General features: G+C 40.0%; 1 protein-coding gene across 2 annotated transcripts in view; it reads right to left on the reverse strand.

Annotated features, from left to right (window-relative positions):
• Positions 1-3193: 3193 nt before the first annotated feature.
• The window catches only part of LOC134642648 (glutamate receptor ionotropic, kainate 2-like), a 64498-nt gene continuing 45344 nt past the window's right edge, over positions 3194-22347 (reverse strand). For both annotated transcript variants that reach the window (XM_063494539.1, XM_063494538.1), the window contains exons 11-16: positions 20936-21159; positions 17422-17540; positions 16247-16464; positions 14304-14529; positions 10740-10990; positions 3194-6124 (exon numbers count right to left, since the gene is read on the reverse strand). In XM_063494539.1, coding sequence (XP_063350609.1) covers positions 5960-6124; positions 10740-10990; positions 14304-14529; positions 16247-16464; positions 17422-17540; positions 20936-21159 — 1203 coding nt within the window. In that variant the 3' untranslated portion in view covers positions 3194-5959. The remainder of the gene's footprint in view (positions 6125-10739; positions 10991-14303; positions 14530-16246; positions 16465-17421; positions 17541-20935; positions 21160-22347) is intronic.

Consider the following 22347-nt stretch of genomic DNA (forward strand, 5'->3'; position numbering starts at 1 on the left):
ATAGTGGAGGCTAGATACAAACACACACTTTTTCTCACAAAGAAAATATACTTTTTTTTTTTTTTCAAAGCAAGAGCATTCTTTGTGTGAGGCTAGTGGGTCTTCCAGCTCGCTGCCCAGGTGCTGTCTCTGGGCAGACACATGCCACTGGCTGGTCTTAATGCACATCAAATATCACTTTTCTACCAACAACGCCTGCCCAACTCTAGCTGCTGCAATTCCCCTTTTATTGCGTTCCCCAGGATTTCATATTGTACATGCTGAACTCCACAGAAAGGAGTCAAAGCTCATTTCTAGACCTGAAATGGAATCATTCACTGCAGACCAAATATTGCACCAAAAATTGCCACTAGCTTTGTTGATATGAGTCACATGGTAACAAATCATTAAATTACTTACACAGATGGAGAATGAGGGATGATTTGACATTGGAGGAAAGGGAAATAAAACGATGTGAAATGATTGATTATTATTATTATTTTTTTTTTTCACATGAGAGCAGCATTAGAGCACGTTGATTCATTTTTACTTTAAACATTCGCACAAAGACCCTATTGTTGGAGCTTTGTGAGGCAGACGCAGCGGCACTTGGAGCTCAGTGCAAACATGTTTAACACTTTCACCAACATTTTATCTTCACTCATAAGCACTCAACACAAAGTACAGCCAAGACCCATGAGGATGCTTTTAGTTTTGCAGGTATTTGGTCTTTAAAGTAGGTCAGAGCTCTACCCAGTAGTGTGGAGAAATGAAAAGTAAAGTACATACAAAAGTCTGGAGTGAAGCATAAATGTGGTGGAAATTCATGGAGCATACACTCACCAGACACTTGATTAGTTAACCCAACTAGTACCAAGTTGATTCCCCTTTTGTTTTCAGAACTGCTTTAATGCTTTGTGCAGATTCTACAAGGTGTTGGAAATATTCCTCACAGATTTTGGGCAGTATTGATGTAGTAGCATCACACAGTTGCAGCAGATTTGTCGGCTGCACATCAATGATGCAAATCTCCTGTTCCACCGCATCCCAAAGGTGCTTTGCTGGCTTGAGATCTGGTGACTGTCGATGGCATTTGAGTACAGCAAACTGATTGTCAAACCAGTTTAAGATTATTTGAGCTCTGGGACATGGTGCATTATCTTGCTGGAAGCAATCATGAGAAAATGGGCACACTGTGGTCATAAAGGGATGGACATGGTCAGCAACAATGCTCAAGTAGACTGTGGTGTTTAAACAATGTTCGGGATATACTAAAGGGACCAAAGTCTGTCAAGAAAATATCTCCCATTAGACCAACAGCAGCCGGAACAATTGATACAAGGCAGGATGGATCGATGCTTTAAGGTTGTTTACTCATCAGACGAGGCAACATTTTTCCAGTCTTCTATTGTCCAATTCTGGTGAATTGTAGCCTCAGTTTCCTGTTCTTAGCTGACAGGATTGGCCCCCAGTGTGGTCTTCGACATTCAGAGATGCATACCTTGATTATAATGAGTGGTTGCCTTCCTATGAGGTCGAAGCAGTCTGGCCATTCCTCTCTGACCAACAAAGCATTTTACACCCACAGAAGTGCCACTCGCTATTTTCTCTTTTTCAGACTATTCTCCGTAAAATCTAGAGGTGGTTATGTGGGAAATTCCCAGTAGATCAGCAGTTTCGGAAATACTCAGCTCATCTGGCACCAACAACCATGTCACATTCAGAGTTACTAAAATCTCATTTCTTCCCTATTCTAATGGTTGATTTGAACTTTAGCAGGTCATCATGAGTATGTGTACATTCCTAAATGTATTAAACTGCTGCCATATGATGGGCTGGTTAGATAGTTGCATTAGCAAGCAGTGACCGGTGAGTGTATATCATAACCACAAATGTTAAACCTGTGGTGGCACTCGAGGAAAAAAAATCATCTGGGAGCCATGATGAGAAGTCCATATTTACAGACGAACCATGTAACAGTTGATGAGATATTTAAATCTGGACTGACTAGGCTGACTGACAACACTACCCCCCCTGGAGCCACTCTCTAATTAGCTAATAAAACTATGAATGCATTACTACTGCATTACCCTAGTGAAAACTTCTTTAGAAAAATCTCATTTTAACATGATGCAATGCTATTTTTGGCTCGTACCATTGCACACAGTTGCCTAATGCACCCATGCTCAGTGTAAACAATCTATTTAATTATCTCTCTGACAGAGGGCATATTCCGAACTTCTTGTTGCCCCACGCCCACCATATGTAATAACTTTACATGTACATGTGCTGCTAGTTGTTTAAAAAAAAAAAAAAAAAATCAATGTAGATTTTTAATGATTCCTAATCTGGGATCCTGAATTATTAAGAATCACTTGGAAACGAGGTGAAAAATATTCCCTACCTTAAAAAACCTTCCTTGGCAGGCTCTGTTAGCTCATAATATCTGCACGACAAACCAAAGTCACATTCAGAAAGCAATTTTCTGTTCACAATGCAATCTTGGCCATTAATTGGCTAATGAACAAGATGTTATTCAAGGATACCTTTCCAATGAGCACTTAGGAAAAGGAGGAAGAGGACTTAATATGATGGAATAAGTGTGACAGACTAAATGGTTCGTGCTGAACGCATTGATGCATGCTCTGACCTTCCCTGTCAATCTGGAGGGCAGACAGGGTGGCCATTTATGTTGTTATGGTAGAGCTCAGGCTGCAGAAACAGTTTTCATCATTACCCCCCCGCCCCCCCAAAAAAACCCTTGTCTGAAATCCAGAGCGGCCTCACTGTCCACTGCTGCCTGTGGGAAGGAAATAACAATAAACAATGAAAAACCAGAGTGTGTGCAGTGGAACATTCCTGGGCTATTTTGTTAGACTGTGCAGCCTCCTCATAAGCTGGAGATATTTTAGAAACTAGTAGTCAGAGAAAATTGTAAACAGACAGGCGGATGGAGTAATAGCTGGTGAGCAAGCTGGAAAAATAATTGGTTAAACCTTCCTACAGTCCTTGCTTTGATTTGATTTGATTACATAAATCAACGCTTTTCGTATTTTAGATTCAGATGTTTTATAACAATACAAGGCATGGCTAGATACACACTGTGCTAGATGGCATCTGGTTCACTTAGCATATCCTGTTGCTTCCTCATTTGTGTGCAAAAGAACCGCAAAGTCTGGAGTAAAGCTAAGACGCAAATCTACAATTATGACCATTTTTAATGACATTATTTGTAAAACCTTGCATGGATGTCAAATTCCACGAGCACACATCAGTTTCCCACAGCAATGTTCCCAAACTATTCAACCACTTGAGCTCACACTGCTAGATTTAGCCGTGTGTAGAAAAAAAAAAAATGACAAGCCACACTGGTAGATAGCTGACAAGTTAAAGGAGCATGTCTTCCCTGTCATTTTTCATAAAAGCGTAGATGCGGTTGTTTTAAAGAAGTCATTAAATATAGGGGAGCCACTCGTGTACAACACAGGTGTGTGGGCGTATTTGATTTTTTTCATTTTTTTTTTTGTCTTTGAAATCATCCCTGGAATATCAGATCAGATGATTAACCGAATAGTGTAGGAAGACAGGGGCACTGGTGGAGTAACCTATCAGATATGCTTGTCATTTCACAACACGGAACAGAGTTAACAGACACAGAAGTGTTGTGGGGCCAAATGTGATGTGTCGCTTGGCGAAGAGAACACGCATCTGGAGACAATTAGTGGATAAATGATTCGCTCGGCCCACGAGTTATCCTCGAAAATTGCGCCCCAAGGTTGATCAAGTCCCTTTTAGGCACCGTGAGTGAAGCAACACCTGGCATTTGAGCAGAGGTGAGAGATTTACTATGTAGCACACGAGTGTCTCAAAGCTCTAATTACGCCAACATCAGAATTACTGCAAATGCACAGTTTTATACATTCAAAAGCTGCCCATCAGTGAGGTTCCCCTTTGACTGAGGTCATTTTTGTCTGTTAGTGAGTCCTAAAAGTAATATTTTCTGAAAGCACTGAAAAATATCCAACAGTGCCGTGAGATTATTTCAACCAGTTTCAAAATGCAAATTGACTCATTTCAATATTTTTTTCACCTTCTGGTGCAGGAATGTGCATTAATAAATCAAACTTACTGATACCAACACGAAATATTAACAAACCCTTGGAACGAATTGGAAACATGGCCATACTGAGACTGAGAATGATGTCATTCACGCAGTGTCAGATTATTTATAGAGCAATCAATCAATCAATCAATCAGGCCAACTCAGTCAGGCTTGTAGCAGATTTACCAGTATGGATCCATACTGATAAGCTGCAAGGATTTGCAGGGTGGGAAAAAAAAGCTATAGTCAGTGTGAGGTAATTTAGAAGCAGTCATTCCACATTATATTGCACGTCTACCAGACAGCAAAGAAAAGTGGAATTTTCAACTGTAAAATGCCTCGGTTAGTGTACACATCCAAGAGATCAATATCAAGCTTGTTTGTTTATGTTAAAGAAATTACTGCAGGGTATTTTTTCCTTTGGCTCTTCAAGATCAATATCTGTGTTACTTTTGGCTGTAAATATTTCCCCTAGTTTTGAAATAATACTTTTAGGACTTGATTCTGGTAAAAGAAAAACAAAACAAACAAAAATAAAACAACTCATAAAATAACAATTTTGCTGTATATTGGTGCTACATAACCACAGTTATGAACACCTTCTAGACGTAGAGCATTTGCATGTTTTACTACGTCTTTCATGGTGACTCATCATGGTGACTACCCAACTCTCACTGACAGCAGAACGGTTGCATTTTCTGGTTTTATTGTTTCTTACCTGCCAAAATCCACTACATCGTCTCCAGATAGTATATACAGCTGGCCCCGTGAGACTGGCAAGACAAAAGACTGAATCTCTGAAAGATGAGAATGATGAACCCTACACAGCAGAGTTTGAAGCCCCATAGCCGCCAGTTGTCAGAGTTTGAGGGCTGAGTTGGTATCTGCTACATATTTTGTCCACAGAAGGGGCTACCATGATACAAAGTACTACAAAACTTTTTGTTCTTGTACAAAAACAAACATTTTTGTAGAAATCCTGCATTTTAAACAACAACTGATACAGAGTGAAAACTGCAGACTGTGCGCAAGGACCGACATGGATAAGGACTCTGACAGTATACATTTCTTGTAGAGGCTTTGAACATAATAATAGGCATGGCAGAAAGTTCTTTACAATGGCAGAACTTTGGCACGAGAAAGGCATTATAGAAGAAAATGATGGATATTTGACAAAGTCGGCATAGATGGTTCTCAAAACTAAATATCACTTTTATACATCAGTTCATAACAAACCATTTGGCACTGACTACTGTTCCCTTTGTTGGTGTAAGATTAGTGTTTGTTCAAATTATCTGAGAGAAACTCAAGCCACCGAGGAGAGGGGACCGATTGGGTCACACACACATGGAGGTAAGACGAAAGGGTATTGACATCAACAGAAAAACTACATCTGGTGTAAGTGTCACAATAGTTTTCCCTTCTGCACAGTTGTCAAGTGTGTCAGATGAGAGAGTGTGTGTGTCAGTGTGTGTGTGCATACATTTTTTTTCATTAGTTTTTTTGTGTGTGTATGCGTATGTTTAAGTCCACTTCTACTGTGGACTAGTCAAATGTTGTGTCACAAAATTGCTCGGCTTTTCTGTCATTTTACATATATTACCAACCAAACCCGTGAGTCCTTCGATTACATCTCCCTTCAAAAAGTGAATGTCACAGTGAGGTGACACTGCTCAGGTATCTATATTTCCACAGGAAACATCTGTCTACATAAGCAAGTGGGTTCGAAAGGAATCCTGTTTGTTTCTTTGTATTTTTTTTATTTTTGTTTCCCCCCCCCCCTGCTAAACTCAGTCTGTAACTAAGCCAGCATTAATTCAACCCTGTCTCCCCACTCGTGGTTTTTACTGAGGGGTGTAGTCCAGGTGTATTCAGTGTTCATGCCATGGTTTCCTTTCCTGGGAGTCTCCTGTCGTTAAACGTGTGCATGTTAATAACCTCCTCTGTCTTAACGATGACAGGTGGCTGAGGCTTTTGTTTGAGACGGCGTTGGCACTTTAGAGACACGCGCAGCTCGTCCATCATGGCACTGCAGAACGATCGCTGCAAGAAGGAAATAGAAAAGAAGAAGGGAAAAAAAAAAGTTCAACACATTCTTGAGATATACAGTCATAGTGGACCATTTGTTTTTACTGTCTAAAAGAGAGGGAAAAGTATTTGCATTAGGAGGCGGGCAGAGTGGTTTTGGCACAATGAAACCGCTGGCTTTTAGCCAGGAGACTTGAGCCTGGTGTGGCAAAACGCTGATGACACCAGTGCACATTTTACATGCATTTATTTACATGGGCGACAGAGGTTAGTTAACTTTAAAGTGCAGCTGCAGGTCATTTTAACAGCTTGCACAAATGACCTACAGGGTTGTTTAATGAGGGAGGGCTGGTGATGGTCTTTGTGCCGCATATTCTCTTTTAACCAGTTTCTTCTTAATGGTAACATGAGGTCCTTTCTGAGTATCTCCAAGGTATTGTTGTTGTTTTTTATTTTCCACTCATGTTTTTGTAATGGACCTGTCCATTACATTTCAGTATTCTTGGGTAATTGCCACAGTGTCCTTTTTTCACCACCAGGTGGCACCATCATTGGGATATTCTAAATTTAGTGACTTTAATTCTACCAGAATCAGTCGATTTCTACATAAATTCAATTTCACTGCTTTACCATGCGCATCCTCTCACCTTAATATGTTGTGTAACATGAAAATACATTTTTATATGCTGTACAATATGTTTCCTTTTCTGCCTTTTTCTTACTTGTGGTTCCAAAAGTACAGCAGGAGGTCTGACCTTCAGATGTAAAACCAGCTTCCAGTTTGAGTTCAAAGTCACACAGCCTTTTTACACGATTAAAAAAAACAGGTCCTCCTTGATAAAGCTTATAGGTGGGGTTGGGTCAGGTGACCCTCGCTTAGTTATGCTGCTGCAGACCCCAGGCTGCTCTTCCATCATCTACTGAACTCCTCCTTTGACTTTAACTCCCCATGCATATAGATGACAACTGCGTGTGATCAACTGTGTGTCTTTTTGCCCTGGTAGTTTCCCCGCTCTCCTCTCTGTCTCTGTATCCTTCACCATCTGCCTCTGGCATTCAGATTTTGGATCTGGGGTTACTAAACCCACCAAGCAGCAATTGTTATTATTGGTTGTTTCTCAGTGTTCATCTTTTCTCTTTTTTTCCTTCCCACTGTCACCATACACACTCAAAGGGGAATTGCTGGGCTTCTCTACATTATTTTAAGCTTGAAAAAATGAGCCAAACTGAACTGTTTCTACTCCTTCTTTTGTATTTATTGGCTTTATGTTGGTTTCATGACAAGCATATGTATGTACAGTACTGCGCAAAAGTCTCAAGCTGCCCCTCATTTCTTCAAAGTTTGCTACGAAAATGGGAAATAGGTGCGGTGATTTATTGAAACATGTGAAAGTCAATATTTGGTATGATCACCGTTATTCTTCACACAGCCTGAACTCTCTTAGGCAAGCTGTTTTGTAATTTCTTTATGCAGTCTTCATGTATAGCCTCTTGAAGGACATTCTTTTTCACCGTGTAGACTGTTATTGTTCTCTCTGTACCTACTGATGTCTGAACCAAAAATTTCAAATTTGTATTCATCACTCTGTAAGACCTGTTGTCACTGATTTTCAGTCGCATTCGTGTGTAATTTGGCAAACCTCAACCTTTTCCCCTTGTTTCTCTTCTTTAAGAATGGCTTCTTGACAGCTGCCCATTTACTGTGACCATTTCTGATGAGGATTCAGTACCACATACATCTCTTAGGTAGTGGTGTGGATTTTGTCCTGTTTCCTTTGGACCTTCCTTTGATATGCCAAGTTTTCAGCTAACAGTTCTTTGGGAATAACCTCGTTGGTGCAAAAATACTATTTTATGCCTGTCAGACTGTGTTACGTTTTGTATTTTTCATAAATTCAACTATAGAAATGCCAAAGTGCCTAAAGATGCAATTTAAATTTGCTTCTTTGCTAAGTTATCTGTTATATGTAGACACAACACTGGTTAGGTGCCTCTTTTCTGCTTGTATGATTCATAAGTGAGTGTTAAGTGAAAAAGCAACCACTGTCAAAAGAAAAACTTTGAAAGACCTTCAGAAAGCCCAGAGTGCTATTGTTCAAGATTACTTGGAAGCCACATGAAAGTCTAGCTTCTTAGAAGCAAACTATATAAAATAAGGGGGGACTCGTGACTTTTGCACAGTACTGTAACATAATTTGTAAGGATATAAATAAATAATAAAAAAGGATCTCGTGGTACTATTCTGGGAAAACAAAGGTCAACATGTTCAGTTTTATTTTATGTGTACATGCGATAAAATAAACCATTGAGTCAGTTTATATCGTGTAAGTGCGCAACAGCTACAGAACATGAAGCATCTATTCATTTGCTTTTTCGACAGAATATTTTGGGAAAACAAGCCATCATTTAAAGGGTTTGATATGTCCTAGATTCCCCCTTTAAATCGTCACTGTCACACAAACGTCTAAATAGCGTTTCACAGCCATTTGCACCCTGCCAAGAACGGGATTCTGGGAGAAACATTAAACACTTGTAATTTGGCATGAAAGTGAAAAACCTAAAGAGACAGCATAAAGGACAAAGCATCCACTTCGGCAGATTAAATCCAAATATACTGCTACCCACTTTAAAACATCACAGTCTTATGCAACTTGTGTAATGTGAGCTTCTGTTGTCCCTGCATTATGTATGTGGTGTAAAATCCTATAAAATGTCAATATGCCCGGGCACCAACTTTGCCAAGTCAAATTCCCATACATTCCTTTTCTGATTATGCAAAATGTAATTCAAATTCAAAGAGTGTAGGAGGGGAGAAGATAAAAAGAGGAGGGGGAGCATTAAAGTATGAAGCTATTATTTTTCTGTTTGTGTATGTGTGTAGGTGTGCGAGATGGATATCTGTAGGTGGCTTAGGGTGTGCTTTTTTTTTGCAACATTTTTTTTTTTACATATATTTGTCTGCCATATGAATGAAATATTTTCTAGAGTCTGAAGGAAGACTGATTACAAAAGCAGACAGGCAAGAAGGATAACAGAAAATAAATTTTGAAAAACAATGAGAAGGAGGGTTTAAAAAAAGAGAGAGAAAAAGCTCGTGATGTTAGGGTGGAGGACTCTGGCAGGGAGTAAAAAAGGAGAGGCTTGCTGTCAGCATGCAAATTACTAGCACCTTGTCAGCCTAGAGACTCTGGCATTTGCAAATTATCTGAATATTGTGACCCAGTCTTGCAGCTCTTGATTAATGATAGCTAAGATGTGCTGTGAAACTTTTGCAGCCCTTAAAAAAAGCAAGAAACTAATTACTGTTGCAATAAAGTAACACGCTGCTGCGCTGTGCTAATTCTGTAGAGGTAAATAATTAACAGACGCTATCAAAAGGACTCTCACAATTATCGGGAAACATCACTGCACGAGTTAAAGTGCACTAAAATACATACTCCACACTGTGTGATGAATCATGTGCGCTCAGTACGAAAATAGAGCTCAAACAGAACAGCCTGAAAAATATTCAGAAACGTAACCGGGGGGATAAAGAAGCTGTGGATACATTGCACTCTATGTATACATGGTGAAATAAAATAGATGTCATCTTGTGTGACTATTTGTATAATACTATTATGCTGGTATTTGTGATGAAGGAGCTGCTGTAATTGTTAATTTATTGAAATGATGATTCAATATAATATATGACTAAAAAACAAAACAAAACAAAAAACCCAAACAAACAGGTAAAACATTTTTCCCCATTTAAAATCAGCAAGAAAATTATCCATGCATAGACAGAAGCTAGTTTCGTAAAATGCCTGCTTGGTTTAGCAAATATTGACTGCTAAAAACTCACACAGGTTAAAGCACTGGGGGATTTCTGTCTCCACACCACAGGTCTATACCCATTATGAAGAGTGAGAGCAATTTAAGTAGCCAATTGTTAAAATAAAAACAAGCTTGGTCTGTAAAAATGCACTTTAGGGCTATAAGACAAATTTTCATTTCACTTTCATTTGATGTCTCTTGGGTTTAGTGTCTTGTTTTTACAGTTTGATTTCTAAAATGGCAGAGTAAGAGAGTTGGACCGCTTTTGAGTTTTGGTTTTGTATTTTTCTTCATTTTTTCTTTATATTTAGATTCTCAGGTTTTAGTTTCCTATCTACTTCTGTTCATGGTTATTATTTGGGTCGTATTTAATTCTGTGAGTTCCTGTGTATTCCTGCCTCACTTGTGTTTCTGCATGTGTTACCTCCTGTTTTTAATACAGTAATCTTTTGTCTCATGTGCTCTATTTTTCAGTTTTACTTCCTTTTAAGTGTTAGTCATGTTAGTTGTCCTCAGCTCTGTTTCCACCCGTTCCCCATTTCTATTCTTCTGGTGTATGTTGATATTGTCTGAGCCTCCCTCTGTTCATTTTTACGTCACCCCTCATGCTTGTGCATTTCCTTGGCTCTGTGTTCCATGAGATTTGGATCTTCTTCTCTTTCTTTGTGAATTACCAGCATTAAGACTGTGTTTTGAGATCACTTATGACTCCCTGAGTCCTTCATTTAGATCCCCATCCTGCCTGCCACACAGCCATACCTTGACACAAACACGCTACAGCAGAAGCCTAAAATCTCTTCTCTAATAGCGCCTGTACCTTTTCCAGCTGGGCGTTCTGCTTAGACTTGTAAAGGACCTCCCCCACAGCCACAAACACTGACAGCACAAGTCCCGCAGCCAGCACGATGAAGATCCCACCGATGTTCTGTACTCCCAGAGCGCTGGCCTCTTTGCTCTCCTCCTCGGGACACCCATTGCCTCTCCACCACTTCTCCTTCATCATGTGCAGCTTGCCTTCCTCTTGCAGCTGCAGAATAGCTATCGTGATCTTGTCTCTGTATGGAGATCCTGCGAATACAAAAAGCGTATCGTGAAACTGGGAAACACAGATAATACTCATGTGCCTAGTATCGTCATTGTTGTGTTAGTGGGTGTAAGAAACACATTCAGGCTTGCATGTGATCATATAACCTGTCATGTTATTGTTAGCCGCTTAGAGAGAGTTTTTTTGTAAGTCCTTCTTCAAATCCCACTAATCCCCCATATTCACAGAGCTATTCCAAAATTCTCACTCCTCTCTGCAGTGTGTTTATTATAATGCACAGGGAGTTGGCAACAATAACTTGGCTTGGGGGAGCAGAGCTGCTGTCGATTCTCACAATTTAGCTGCTGTTTGCACATGCTTTCATATGACAGAAATAGTCCCTATGAACAGAGGAGCCCAGTGAGGGGTACATTATATGGATGCATATGTGTTTGGGATTATACGTGTGCATTGATGATAGGGTTTTTGCATTGCTGTTTTTTGATGCATGTTGAGCAAACTCAAATCCACAGAAAGTGGGAAGGCGCCAGAATTAGCGACGAGGCATTAAGGCGCAGCGGGCGCTGGCCTGATCAAAGCGGGAATAATCGTTGCAGAGTAGCCGAGTGGGGTCATGTTCCTCTCCCATCCACAGCGTGTGCGACACAACACACGGCTGGGTTGATCCAGGAGCAGCGCACACACACTTTGCTTCAACCGGGCCAAGAAAGATTAATTCTTACTGTGAGCGTTCATGTTTCATGTTTTCACTGCTTTAAGAGCTTGTTAGTGTATTTATGCGATTATGGGACTCATGCATAATGAAGCCTGGGTGCACATATTCATTTCAGGCATTTGGCTCGTGTGCAAATTAAGAGTGACTTAAATGAAACAAAAGAAATGTTAAAAAAAATAAAAAAATAAAATAATAATTCAAAGATAATAGAAATTGTTTTAAAAAGGAAGAGAACATTTCGTGCCAGAACTCCAAAGGAAATGAACTGAGTCAGGCTCCAGGTAACAAGTACCATCATGCTGTTTGTTGATCTCATACAGTTTTGCCTGTCAGCCCCGTTAGTTGAGTCTTCCTCTGTCTCATCTATCATTAATCTAATGCCATCCATCATCCTTTCATCTCCAAATCTCTGTGTTTAGACTAACAAAAGAGACATTACTAGAAAACTGAAAATTACACAATGCCACTGACTTTGGAGCAGCATCTGTTTTTTTTCTTCTCTTATTTTGTAACCTTGTGTTTTTCTCCCCGTGCTGAGCTTATGAGTACACTGACATGATAAACCAGAGCAGACTTGCAACACACGGTATATTTCGTGCATTTCATACAGTCGATATGCAAAGCGCGTAAAGCACAGCCCCTTAGATGCAATTGACTATGTATGTGGGAAACATATGCCTGCTTCATTTGAAAAATCAGAGATCTCTCTAGTATCTGGGTCCCCTGATTCAGGCTCCTCTCATATTTCAAATGATTAATGATGGCTTAACAAAACAGGCCTTGGATAAATGCTAATAGGATGGGTCCTTAGAGAGGAGGATATGGAGAGCGGGGCCTGGGCGAATGGGAAAAGCGCCGTGCTTGACACACTGTGCATACACAACTACCTGACAGATGTTCAACACCAGAGATCATCCATCACTCCTACACTGTCTGGCCTCAAGTATTAATGCGATCACAGTTTAAGTCGATAGCAGTGGATGAAGCATTTGTGATTTGGGAAACCATCAAGCACTAAAAGGTTAAAATGTTATTATGTCTTGCTCTGCTTTATTGCTGTAAAAGCCCTATAGGGAATAAGCTGCTAAACATTGTTCAGGAGGCCAAAAGGTATGAGCTGGTGGCTAACGTGATAGCTGAAGAGCTCACATGGTTTTGAAAAAGGACACAAGGAGAGGGCCACCATCAAAAATAATTAAAAAAAAATTACAAATTTTTATATTCTGCCAAAATTACTTCTGAACTAATAAAGTAATCAAGATTCCGATCTCAAGATCTTTTTGCAGGCCATAATCGGCTTTATTTCTTTAATACTGAGCAAATAATATAAGGATTAGACAGAAAGAAGAAAGTGGGAAGTAATATTCTTCAGAGTGAATATTTATCTCTATATAAATGCAGAACCATTTATTGCTGAATTAAAGTGATGTGTCCCTATTATATATATATATATCTATATATCTATATATCTATATAGATATATAGATATATATATATCTATATATATATATAGATATATATATATATGATATATAAAATATAAAGTATATACTGCGTGAATAAAAAATAAAAAAGAAGTGATCCATGCTCCAGTCTCTATGTGTCCATTTCAAGGACATCAGTCTAAGTACTTCAGCACTTAGGGAGCCACAGTGGGCCTATATTTCACAGCAGCCCCTCAGCTTTGTTATAGCCACGGCAATCACGGCATCCCTGCAGATTCATAACCGCCCCATACTCATCAGCGGCAGCCCGGTCCAGATGCGGATGGCCAAAATTAATCCTCCGTATTTTGATGGCCTTCATATCATTCATGATAGATGTGACCATTACAGCTGGTAGCAGTGTTCTCTGTGGCCTCGTCAGGACCACTCTAACCTCTGTGACACTTGAATGGGAACCATCAACAGCTTTCAGTCAGGGTCCTTGGGAACGCTAGAGCTGTGAGCTGTGCATTGATTAACCCTGACAAACAATGCTTTTAATGCACCAAACCTCTTATGATTGTACTTGTTTTTATGATACTTTTAGCTCATCTGCCTCATTCCTGGATAATGATGGTATAAAATGTCAAAATACAAAATTTTTGATGGGAGCTGGGTCAAAGCGGCTTCTGAAAACAAGCTCCTAGAGTTTGTTTTATACTCTCTGAAGTGCTTTTTAGTTGTGGTTTAGTGCCGAAATTAATGCCGGTGTCAAGTAAGTCAAAGGGAATTGCACTGAACTGACACTCACAGTGTTGCCTTACGTGAACATAAAATAAAATGAAAACAGACCATTAAAAGTATTTGTGAAGAGAGTTTGATACACGATTCCTGCCTCTGAAACAATCTTGTGAGAAAATCACCATGAATAGAAAGATCTTGCCGAAGCAGTGAGTCATTTTAACCTCATCCATAAACTCAACCTTCTAGGCATTTCACTTTTCATTAAGCTACACCTTTTACACCTCACTGTGTCTAACCATTATACCCGTGACCTCACTGATAAAGATCAACCTTTCCCTTTTCAAAGCTTTCCATCATTCCCACAACACACCTTAATGCGTCACACAGTATCTGCGGTATCTGCAGACTTAATCCGAGTGGCTTATAACACAGAGGCATGCAGAGGTCGTTTACCCATAGGTGTTCCCACGCCGTAGGCTCTCGAATCTATGAGGCCTCCAATCTGTGTGAGGTTGCAGTTGCGCTGGGTGACAAACTCAATGGTAGTGGACTCCATGAGGAAGGCATAATCTGAAGTAAGGACACGCTGGATGCCTTCCTCCACGTTCTTTACCATCACAGATTGCCTCCTGCTGTTCATAAACTCCCACATCTTGTCATAGGTAGAGATTTTTGTCTTCTGCAAGTAACCAGAGAGTAGGATCTGAATGAGACTCCAAGAAGTATTAGGAGAAAATATCATATCATCATTTGCACAGTGTTTGGGACCTATTATGTTCATTTTCAGCTGCACATTTTTTTCTTATTCCTAGACTACAATAGCTTTCATGACTCACAGTTCAAAAATAAACCCTATTTATTTTCTTCTGAGGCTTTGAGGAGCTGCTAAGTTCTTACGGTCCTCCCCCTTTACAGCCACCTTCTGTTTAAGGTTTTTATTGGCTTCCCGTCACAAACAGAAGACTGCAAATTGATGAGGCTGCTGTGCTCGAAGCCGGGTGCCTGAAATGACCATCAAGGGTATCTCTTCTCTGAGACATTACGCATGTCCAAGATAAAAAAAACCCTGTCTGTAGCAAAGCATGAACCTTGAGCTTTTTAGCTGTTTGTGTACAATTTTGGCCATGTTACAATGATCATCCAACACTGTCACAGAAACTCAGGAAAAGCATCATAGTTCCATTTTAATGTCTGAAAAACAATATGATGAAATGATGATATTAATATTTCTATGATGAAAAGAACTCAAAGTTTTAATCCTGGCGATTTAGATGAGCCATAAATACAACTTTTCTTTTGTTATAAATCAAGCTCTGTTTTTTATAGCTTGTATTTTTCATTCTCACATTATATAAGTACCTTTCAGAGTGTTTTTTTTAATGGTGGAGGCTCTTCATGCTAAATTGAAATTGCCTAGCTTTGCACAAATGATTCACTGGAGGCAATTCATATAATCTGGTTTATGTTTAATTTATTGTTACCAGACACTTCCTAATGCTGCTGCATCAGGCGCTTTCAACCAGGGAATTACTGTATGTTTTTTGCTGTGAAACAGTCACATCTTTTTGATGAATGTTGCATTTATAATTTAAAACAGATATATGTACGACATGGGCACAAGGACTGGGCCAACTACACGTTACCTACTGCAATGGCTCAGCCTTGGAAACCCATGTCAAGAAGCTCCCAGTACACAGCTTTTGCACTGATGTTATTGCCACAGGAGGTATGGAGCTCTGCCATTACTGAGTCAGCAGGGTGTTGGCAACTTTTAAGCACTATGCGTCTTAGCACTCTGCGAGCTGTAACTTTATGTGGTCTAACACTTTGTGGCTGAGTTGCTGTGGTTCCAAAGTGCTTCCACTTTGCAATAATGCCACTTACAGTTGAATGCTGAATGTCTAGGAGAAAAGAAATTTCACAAAGGCTTCTAAAGGTGACATCCTATTACACTACCACAGTCGAATTCAGTGACCTCTTAGAACGGACCATTCTTTCACAAATGTTTGCAACGACAAACTGCATGGCTAGGAAAGTGATTTTCCTGCATTTTTACCAACAAATCAGTTATAAATGTGGCACTACTTCTTAGGAAGATAATAAACTCTACTGTTTTCTGCAGTTGCAACCCATGCATGATGTTTGCAGGTGCAATATTCACTGGAGTACTTTGACTATTTTTTAAAAGAAAATTTGGCTGCACTTTCAACACCAGTTGCTCTTCTGCATTTTTCTGACAAATTAACTGCACATGGAGTGTTTGCTATTTGCACAGCAAACACAGGTGTTGGAAAATCAACCAGGAGAGAAATCTTAAAAGGATTATAACTTTGATCTGTGAGAAAATAACATTATTCACAGAGCCACTGCGCAAACATCGTCGTAGATCCAGCTACCTTGAAGAATGTCATTGTGGCACCATCCTCCACTACCCCATATGGGATTTTAGTTTGTTTGGCCAGGTCATCGGCTGAATCTATGGGCGATTCCATCCTCTCCACAGTGAGAAAAGCAGCCAAATTGGCTGTATAGGAGGAAATGATGATGAGGGTGAAGAACCACCAGATGCCTCCCACTATTCGAGTCGACAGGGCCTTGGGCATGAGCTCTGACCCTGGGGTGAAGGAGGCGGCAAGAATGAAAGTTAAACAGCAAGATGCATTCATTTCAACAAGTCATTATCATTCCAATCTTCTCATTACGTTTATTTTTAACATGCAAAAACCAGAGAGGACTAACGCCTTTAGAAACAGGCTTGTTTCGAGAACTCATCAAGTTCTCAGCGCAGGCAGATGTGCCACTCGCATCAAGATTAAATCACTCGAGAGAGCTCTCAAAACAAGCAGATTGTTGGATCTCAAACAAGTGAAATTATCTCGTCTCAGTCACAAGGGAGTGCTTTAAATAATGCAAGAGTTACCGGAAAGTGCCATTCAAAGAGAACAAGGTGTTTGCATAAATCTCATATATCAAATTAAACACATCAACATCGATGGTGCAGTACTGTGTGGAGAGGTAACAGGCTGGTTAGGCCAGAGAGTCATGTACCCAAGGTAACCTCACATCCTGACTCCACACCCCACTGATCTCTAGGTGCTGATAGGCCAGAGGCAAGAGAAGAGGACACTCGGATATTAGTGGCATTGCTACAGTAACAAACAGCATATTTACAGAATGCATAGTTTTAAGCGAATGTTATTTTTAATTATTTTTCAGCTAATGAGCTCAACAACACGTCTGTTCGCAAACAGAATCACTTTATGCATTTTATACAAGAATCACTCTCAAAATTAATTTAACTCAAGTGGACTAAAGGCTGTAAAACTGTTGTTTTTAGAAACATGTTCCTAGTTTACATATTCGGGTTTAGCCCATGCTCCCATGAGCCTAAGTCTGTTACATTTATTTTAAAATATATGCACATTTATTCTAATTTCTGTGTGGTCTTTTAGAGGTCTCTCTCTATTGCCTCTGGCTTAGTTAAAAAAAAAAACCCCAACCCTTAGGGACAGTGGGGTGTAGAGAGCTCCAGCTCCACAAAGCAACTGTAGCCACAGGCTGAGGCAACTACCTTGCTGCATGAGCGCCCCAACTCCAAACCAGAAACTATTGAGCAGCGTAAAATTGTTTTCCACTACATCTGAGTCAGGGTTGCATGGATGCGGGTTGTACCACTCATAAGGACTAAACCTATAAAGGAAAGAGCAGAAAGACACACATGTCAGCACAAAAGGACAGAACAGTGTTTTCAGTGGTACAGATTAAATGGCTGATAAGACATGAATTTCAAAACATTATCAGCAGGAAGAAAGAGAGTGTGAATGTGTAGAAAACCTTTTTTGTGGATCAGCGCTTCTGCGGAGACGAAAGCAAATCGTTTCAGCTTTTGCTGAGATTTTGCCGAGACTTATTGGCATATTCAAGTGGTATCAGTTTATTGTAAGAATGGATCAATAGACTGGAATAACGCTGTCACTGGTGATAATGTCCCTGTGTGTAATGATCTTTGGAGCTCATTTCAATTCACTTAGTCAGGAGCCTTTAAGTGTTTCCCCCAGCAGCTACAATTATCGTTACTCTGCGGATACCATTTTATTTTAACACCCCAACGTGGGACTTGTGCTCTCCTTTTTTTCTTCTGGTTTCCCAAAAGCAATCTCTGTTCTTCTCCTTTTCCCTTTTTCTTGCAATCCCCCACATAACATCCCCCTCACATCCTCCTATACCATTCTCTTCCCGGCAACCCACGCTTCTTCTTTTTTTTTCCAGATTGTTTTGCTTCCCCCATGAACCTCCTCCTGCTGAACACGCTGCCCGCCTTGGCTGATTGTCAGTGTCTTCGGGTCACTTGTGGACATTTCTCATTTATTATCCTAAGCAAAAGTGGCATGGCATTAGCACAAGGTGATTGGGTTAGTGTTAAGCATCAGGAACTGATTGAGTTTGTGCTGAAGTGGCTGATAGAGGGAACATTGCTTATGCAGAGTTGAGGGGCCTGACAGGTAATGGTGTTGAGAAGCCTTTCCCCGATATACTGCATGCTAATAAGCCTGTAGGCAGAGTCTTAAGGTTTTATACTGTGTGAACATGTGATGCCATTTGTCAGCTGTGCCTCTTAGACACAGAAAGGGAATAAATGTGTTTATATAGCATATATCGTATATGTGTCAGAACAGATTTGTATAGATTTAAAGTGACCATATGCTCTTAGGGGACCCAAACTGTGCCAAAAAAATATCCCACTGTAACAGCCAAAGACTTTGGTTTTCCTACAATTTGCTTTCCGTCTGTACATATGAGTGCCATTTGGAGCACGCTAATTACTGTTCTTATTTTACAAGCACTGGGAACATGGCAACATTTTTGTCACAATGCCCTTCCTTTACAGCTATTTTCTGTTCAGTGAAAATCATCTGTGTGGACATGGCTGTGATGGCACACTATAATTCTTCATGTCAACACCATCAGGATGCCTGATTTATTGGAATGTCAACGAGCTCTGTCTCCTTGGTATCACAGGCAACTGAAACAACACAATGGCCTTGCAGAGCTGTTCAGAATGCAGTGAGCGCACTCACATGTTTTTATGTGGTCGCATGCACTTATGCCTGTGTGCATCAAGCGTCTGGAGCATAAATATGCCTTTACATCTGTGTGGGTGAGTTTTTCATGTGGTAGCAACTGGGTATTTGCATTGGCTGCACCGATTGCATCTCAAAGTCAAACATGTTTTCTGATTATTTCGTTATGTTTTTGTACACTGACAATGCACATAATTGCTGCAGCCCGCAGCTGCTCGTAGAGCACAACAGATGTATGTAGGTTGCTGGTGCAGATTTGATTGGACAGTGTTTGTTTCTCCCAGTGTCTACATGTGTATTCTGTATGTACCAGGTTTGATGGCTCCTCTGTATGACCTTTGTCTGCAGCTGGCCCGTATTCCTGCAGGCCGTGTTCTGCACACCGATCAGCAGGAGGAAGAGGATGTGGAACAGGACGTAAGGTCACCTCCTCACATCCAGCACAGGGGACATGTCGAATTGCACACGGAATTCTAAAAAGACTCTTTCCCTCTCTCTCCCTCTCCGTTCCCCTACTCCTGTCCCTCTTCCCCTTCGCTTGTCCCCGGCCACAATAACACAAAACACGCGCCCTCCATTAGCTGTCTGTTCAATTCAATTACTTTGCCCGGCTTTATAGATCTGTTGCCTTTCTTGTCTCAGGCCAAGTGAAGAGGTTGTGTTTGGTGTCTTAAAAAATCACAGACATCTGGAAGTTGGAATGTAAAATTACAAGAGCCTGCAATTCATGTAAACATGTTCTAATACAATTTATATAATCTATTCTTGTTTGCAAGTGGACATTTTCTACCATGGAAAAGGGTTTTGCGAGCTGAAATAATACCATTTGTTTTGTTAATAAAGGGAGAAATCAATTCAACCGCAAACAGAGCTGGGAGGATGCACTGAGTGAAATGTATTTCTCTGGAGCCTGAAATACGATAGCTTATTTAGGAAAAAAAAAGTGTGTTAACGTGTGGGATGCAGTTTAAAGATGTACTGTTTAGTGTTTTATTGTGCAAACTTGGACTTCATAAGCTCACAATTCCTGCTATATTTGAGAAAGAAAATAATATACTCTGCATTTGGAGGATCGGCCAATCATCCGGTGGCCGCGCAATCAATACTGTAATTATGAGGGAACCAGATCAGCAAGCTGTAGAGAACACCGTGCTTAAGATTTAAACTTTGCCGGATATTTTTGTCACATAGAGTGATGCAAAGGACTCTGTATTGCTATTGTGTGCAAAAATGGCATGATGCAGATATATGCATTATAATTTAATAGAAGCAAAATTAAAAATATCAGATCTCAAGGTCATTTTTATCGCAACCAGAAGAATATCAATAGGATTGCATGCTTTTTACTTACCATAGATAAATGTGGGAGCAAATAACTATGGGTTTAATTTGCATATTCTGAACTAACTTAGGTGACAGTTGCTGCTTTCCTCTCATGTGATCATTTTGCCAGTAACATTTGATGAAATGTGTGTTAAACCAAAACCTCTCAGGATCAAAGAAGAAGAAGAAAAGCCCATGGGTTAACACACACACATCATAATGCGTTGGTCATGCATCTGGGTTTTTTTTTTCGGGGGATATGTCGATTAAAATATTGTAGGAAATGTACTTGTACAGTATCAGCAGTGTACCTTAGATTACTGCACATTTCTTACAATAAATATCAGTTTGCTGGTTTTACAGTTGCTGATGCTTGTGCAAATATGCCTGAAATATTGCTCTATACTTATCAGGACCATAGCAGGATGTGGACCATGTTTAAATCCATTATTGCAATTATATTTTGGTAAAATGTGAACTTTTCCAAAACATTCTATTGTTGGCAAAAATGCTGCCATGGTCCTTTCTTATATATTTACTGCAGATTTCATATCCTTTTGTTTCAGCACACATCTTCATATCACAGAAGTCATCAACTGCTGCATGTTAGTCAAAGGAGGCAAGCAGGAGGGGGAGAGTGAAGTCAAGCAAAGGAAGCAAACAGGGGGGTTGACATGTTACCTGGCTATGACAAACAGCACACAACTGACACCCAAGCAAGCCAGCAGAATATACATCCAGATATCAGGCGAGAGGGGGTTGAGGAAGGAGAAGACCCCAGGATTGGTGCCGTTGGGCTTGCGGTACAGGATACTTATCCCCAGCGTCATGAAGGGCTTGGAGAAGTCGATGACCTTCTCTCTGACGTAAGTGATGGCCAGAGGAGCAACTGCAAGGTCTGCTTTCTGCAATGAGAAAACAGCGGCGACATCAAGTAGGGGGATGGGTGTTTGTTCACCAATAGAAAAAAAAAAAATCCCAGCCAATTCAATTAAGATCTGATTCCTGTCAGCAGCTGCTCTGCTCAATATGTACAGGAGGCAGAGACATGACATGAGGGAAAAAACGTAGCTAGGATCATTACTTCGACTAGATTATTAGGTGGGAGGCTGAGTTGGTCTGGAAATTACAGGTTATATGTCTGATCCTTTTTTATAAGGGGCAACGATCTTAGGATTAGATTAATTTTCAACAAATCAACCTCAAGTTGCCTCAGAATAGAAAATTAGCCTTCTGCACAGTTCAGCACTTGCTCTGTAGTATTTTTGCATAATTGCTCCAAGCTGTAACTTGATGTAAAAATGTATTTTTTTTTTTTTTACAGTTTCTAGATTTTTTGAAGATTCTGTTTCAAGCAGTTACAGTCGCTTTTGCAAACTAGCAAGCAACCAATCTTAGCAGGGGCAAAGAATTCAGGGCTTTTTGCTATAATTTTTCATCATAAGAAGTCATCTATATATCTGAGGCTTAGAAAAGCTTCCTATACAGCACCAAATGTCATAATTGTCGGATAGCTTTCTATGCTAATACACAGTGTGGAAGCAGAACTGTAATAAATAATACAAACTGCCACAATAAATAAATAAACCGTAATAAACAATGAAAAATCAAGCAAGTCAATTAAAGTCCAGCAATATGGACTTGCAACTGCTAAATTGCTTCTCTGTAAGATTCTTTATATTTGAATATGAATATAAAGAATCTATAAGTGAGAGACACAATTTTTGGCACTAAAAGGCTTCTGGTTTCCATTTGTAGTTCATTTGTAGTTCGATTAGTGCTGACCAATCACAGCTTTGGCTGCAGCCAGCATGCTTTGGCTGCATGAAGGCAAACAAAAGGACTTGCCTGATACAATGTTAAACTCACTGGTGATAATGTAATAGTTTATTGCTGGATTTTAAAAATACATTAAAATGCACATTCCCTCGGTATCGGTTATCCCTTTTCCTAATTCTTGCTGGCTGCAGTGGAAGCCAGGAAACATTGATCACTGGACCCAGAAGTTTATTCATCAAACAGTAGCTGCTAACTTGTGAATATGACCTAAGGGTAGCCACTGTAGGCTACTGGTCATATCAGGCCAAGTAAAA

This window comes from Pelmatolapia mariae, linkage group LG15 (assembly GCF_036321145.2).
Source record: "Pelmatolapia mariae isolate MD_Pm_ZW linkage group LG15, Pm_UMD_F_2, whole genome shotgun sequence".
NCBI lineage: Eukaryota > Metazoa > Chordata > Actinopteri > Cichliformes > Cichlidae > Pelmatolapia > Pelmatolapia mariae.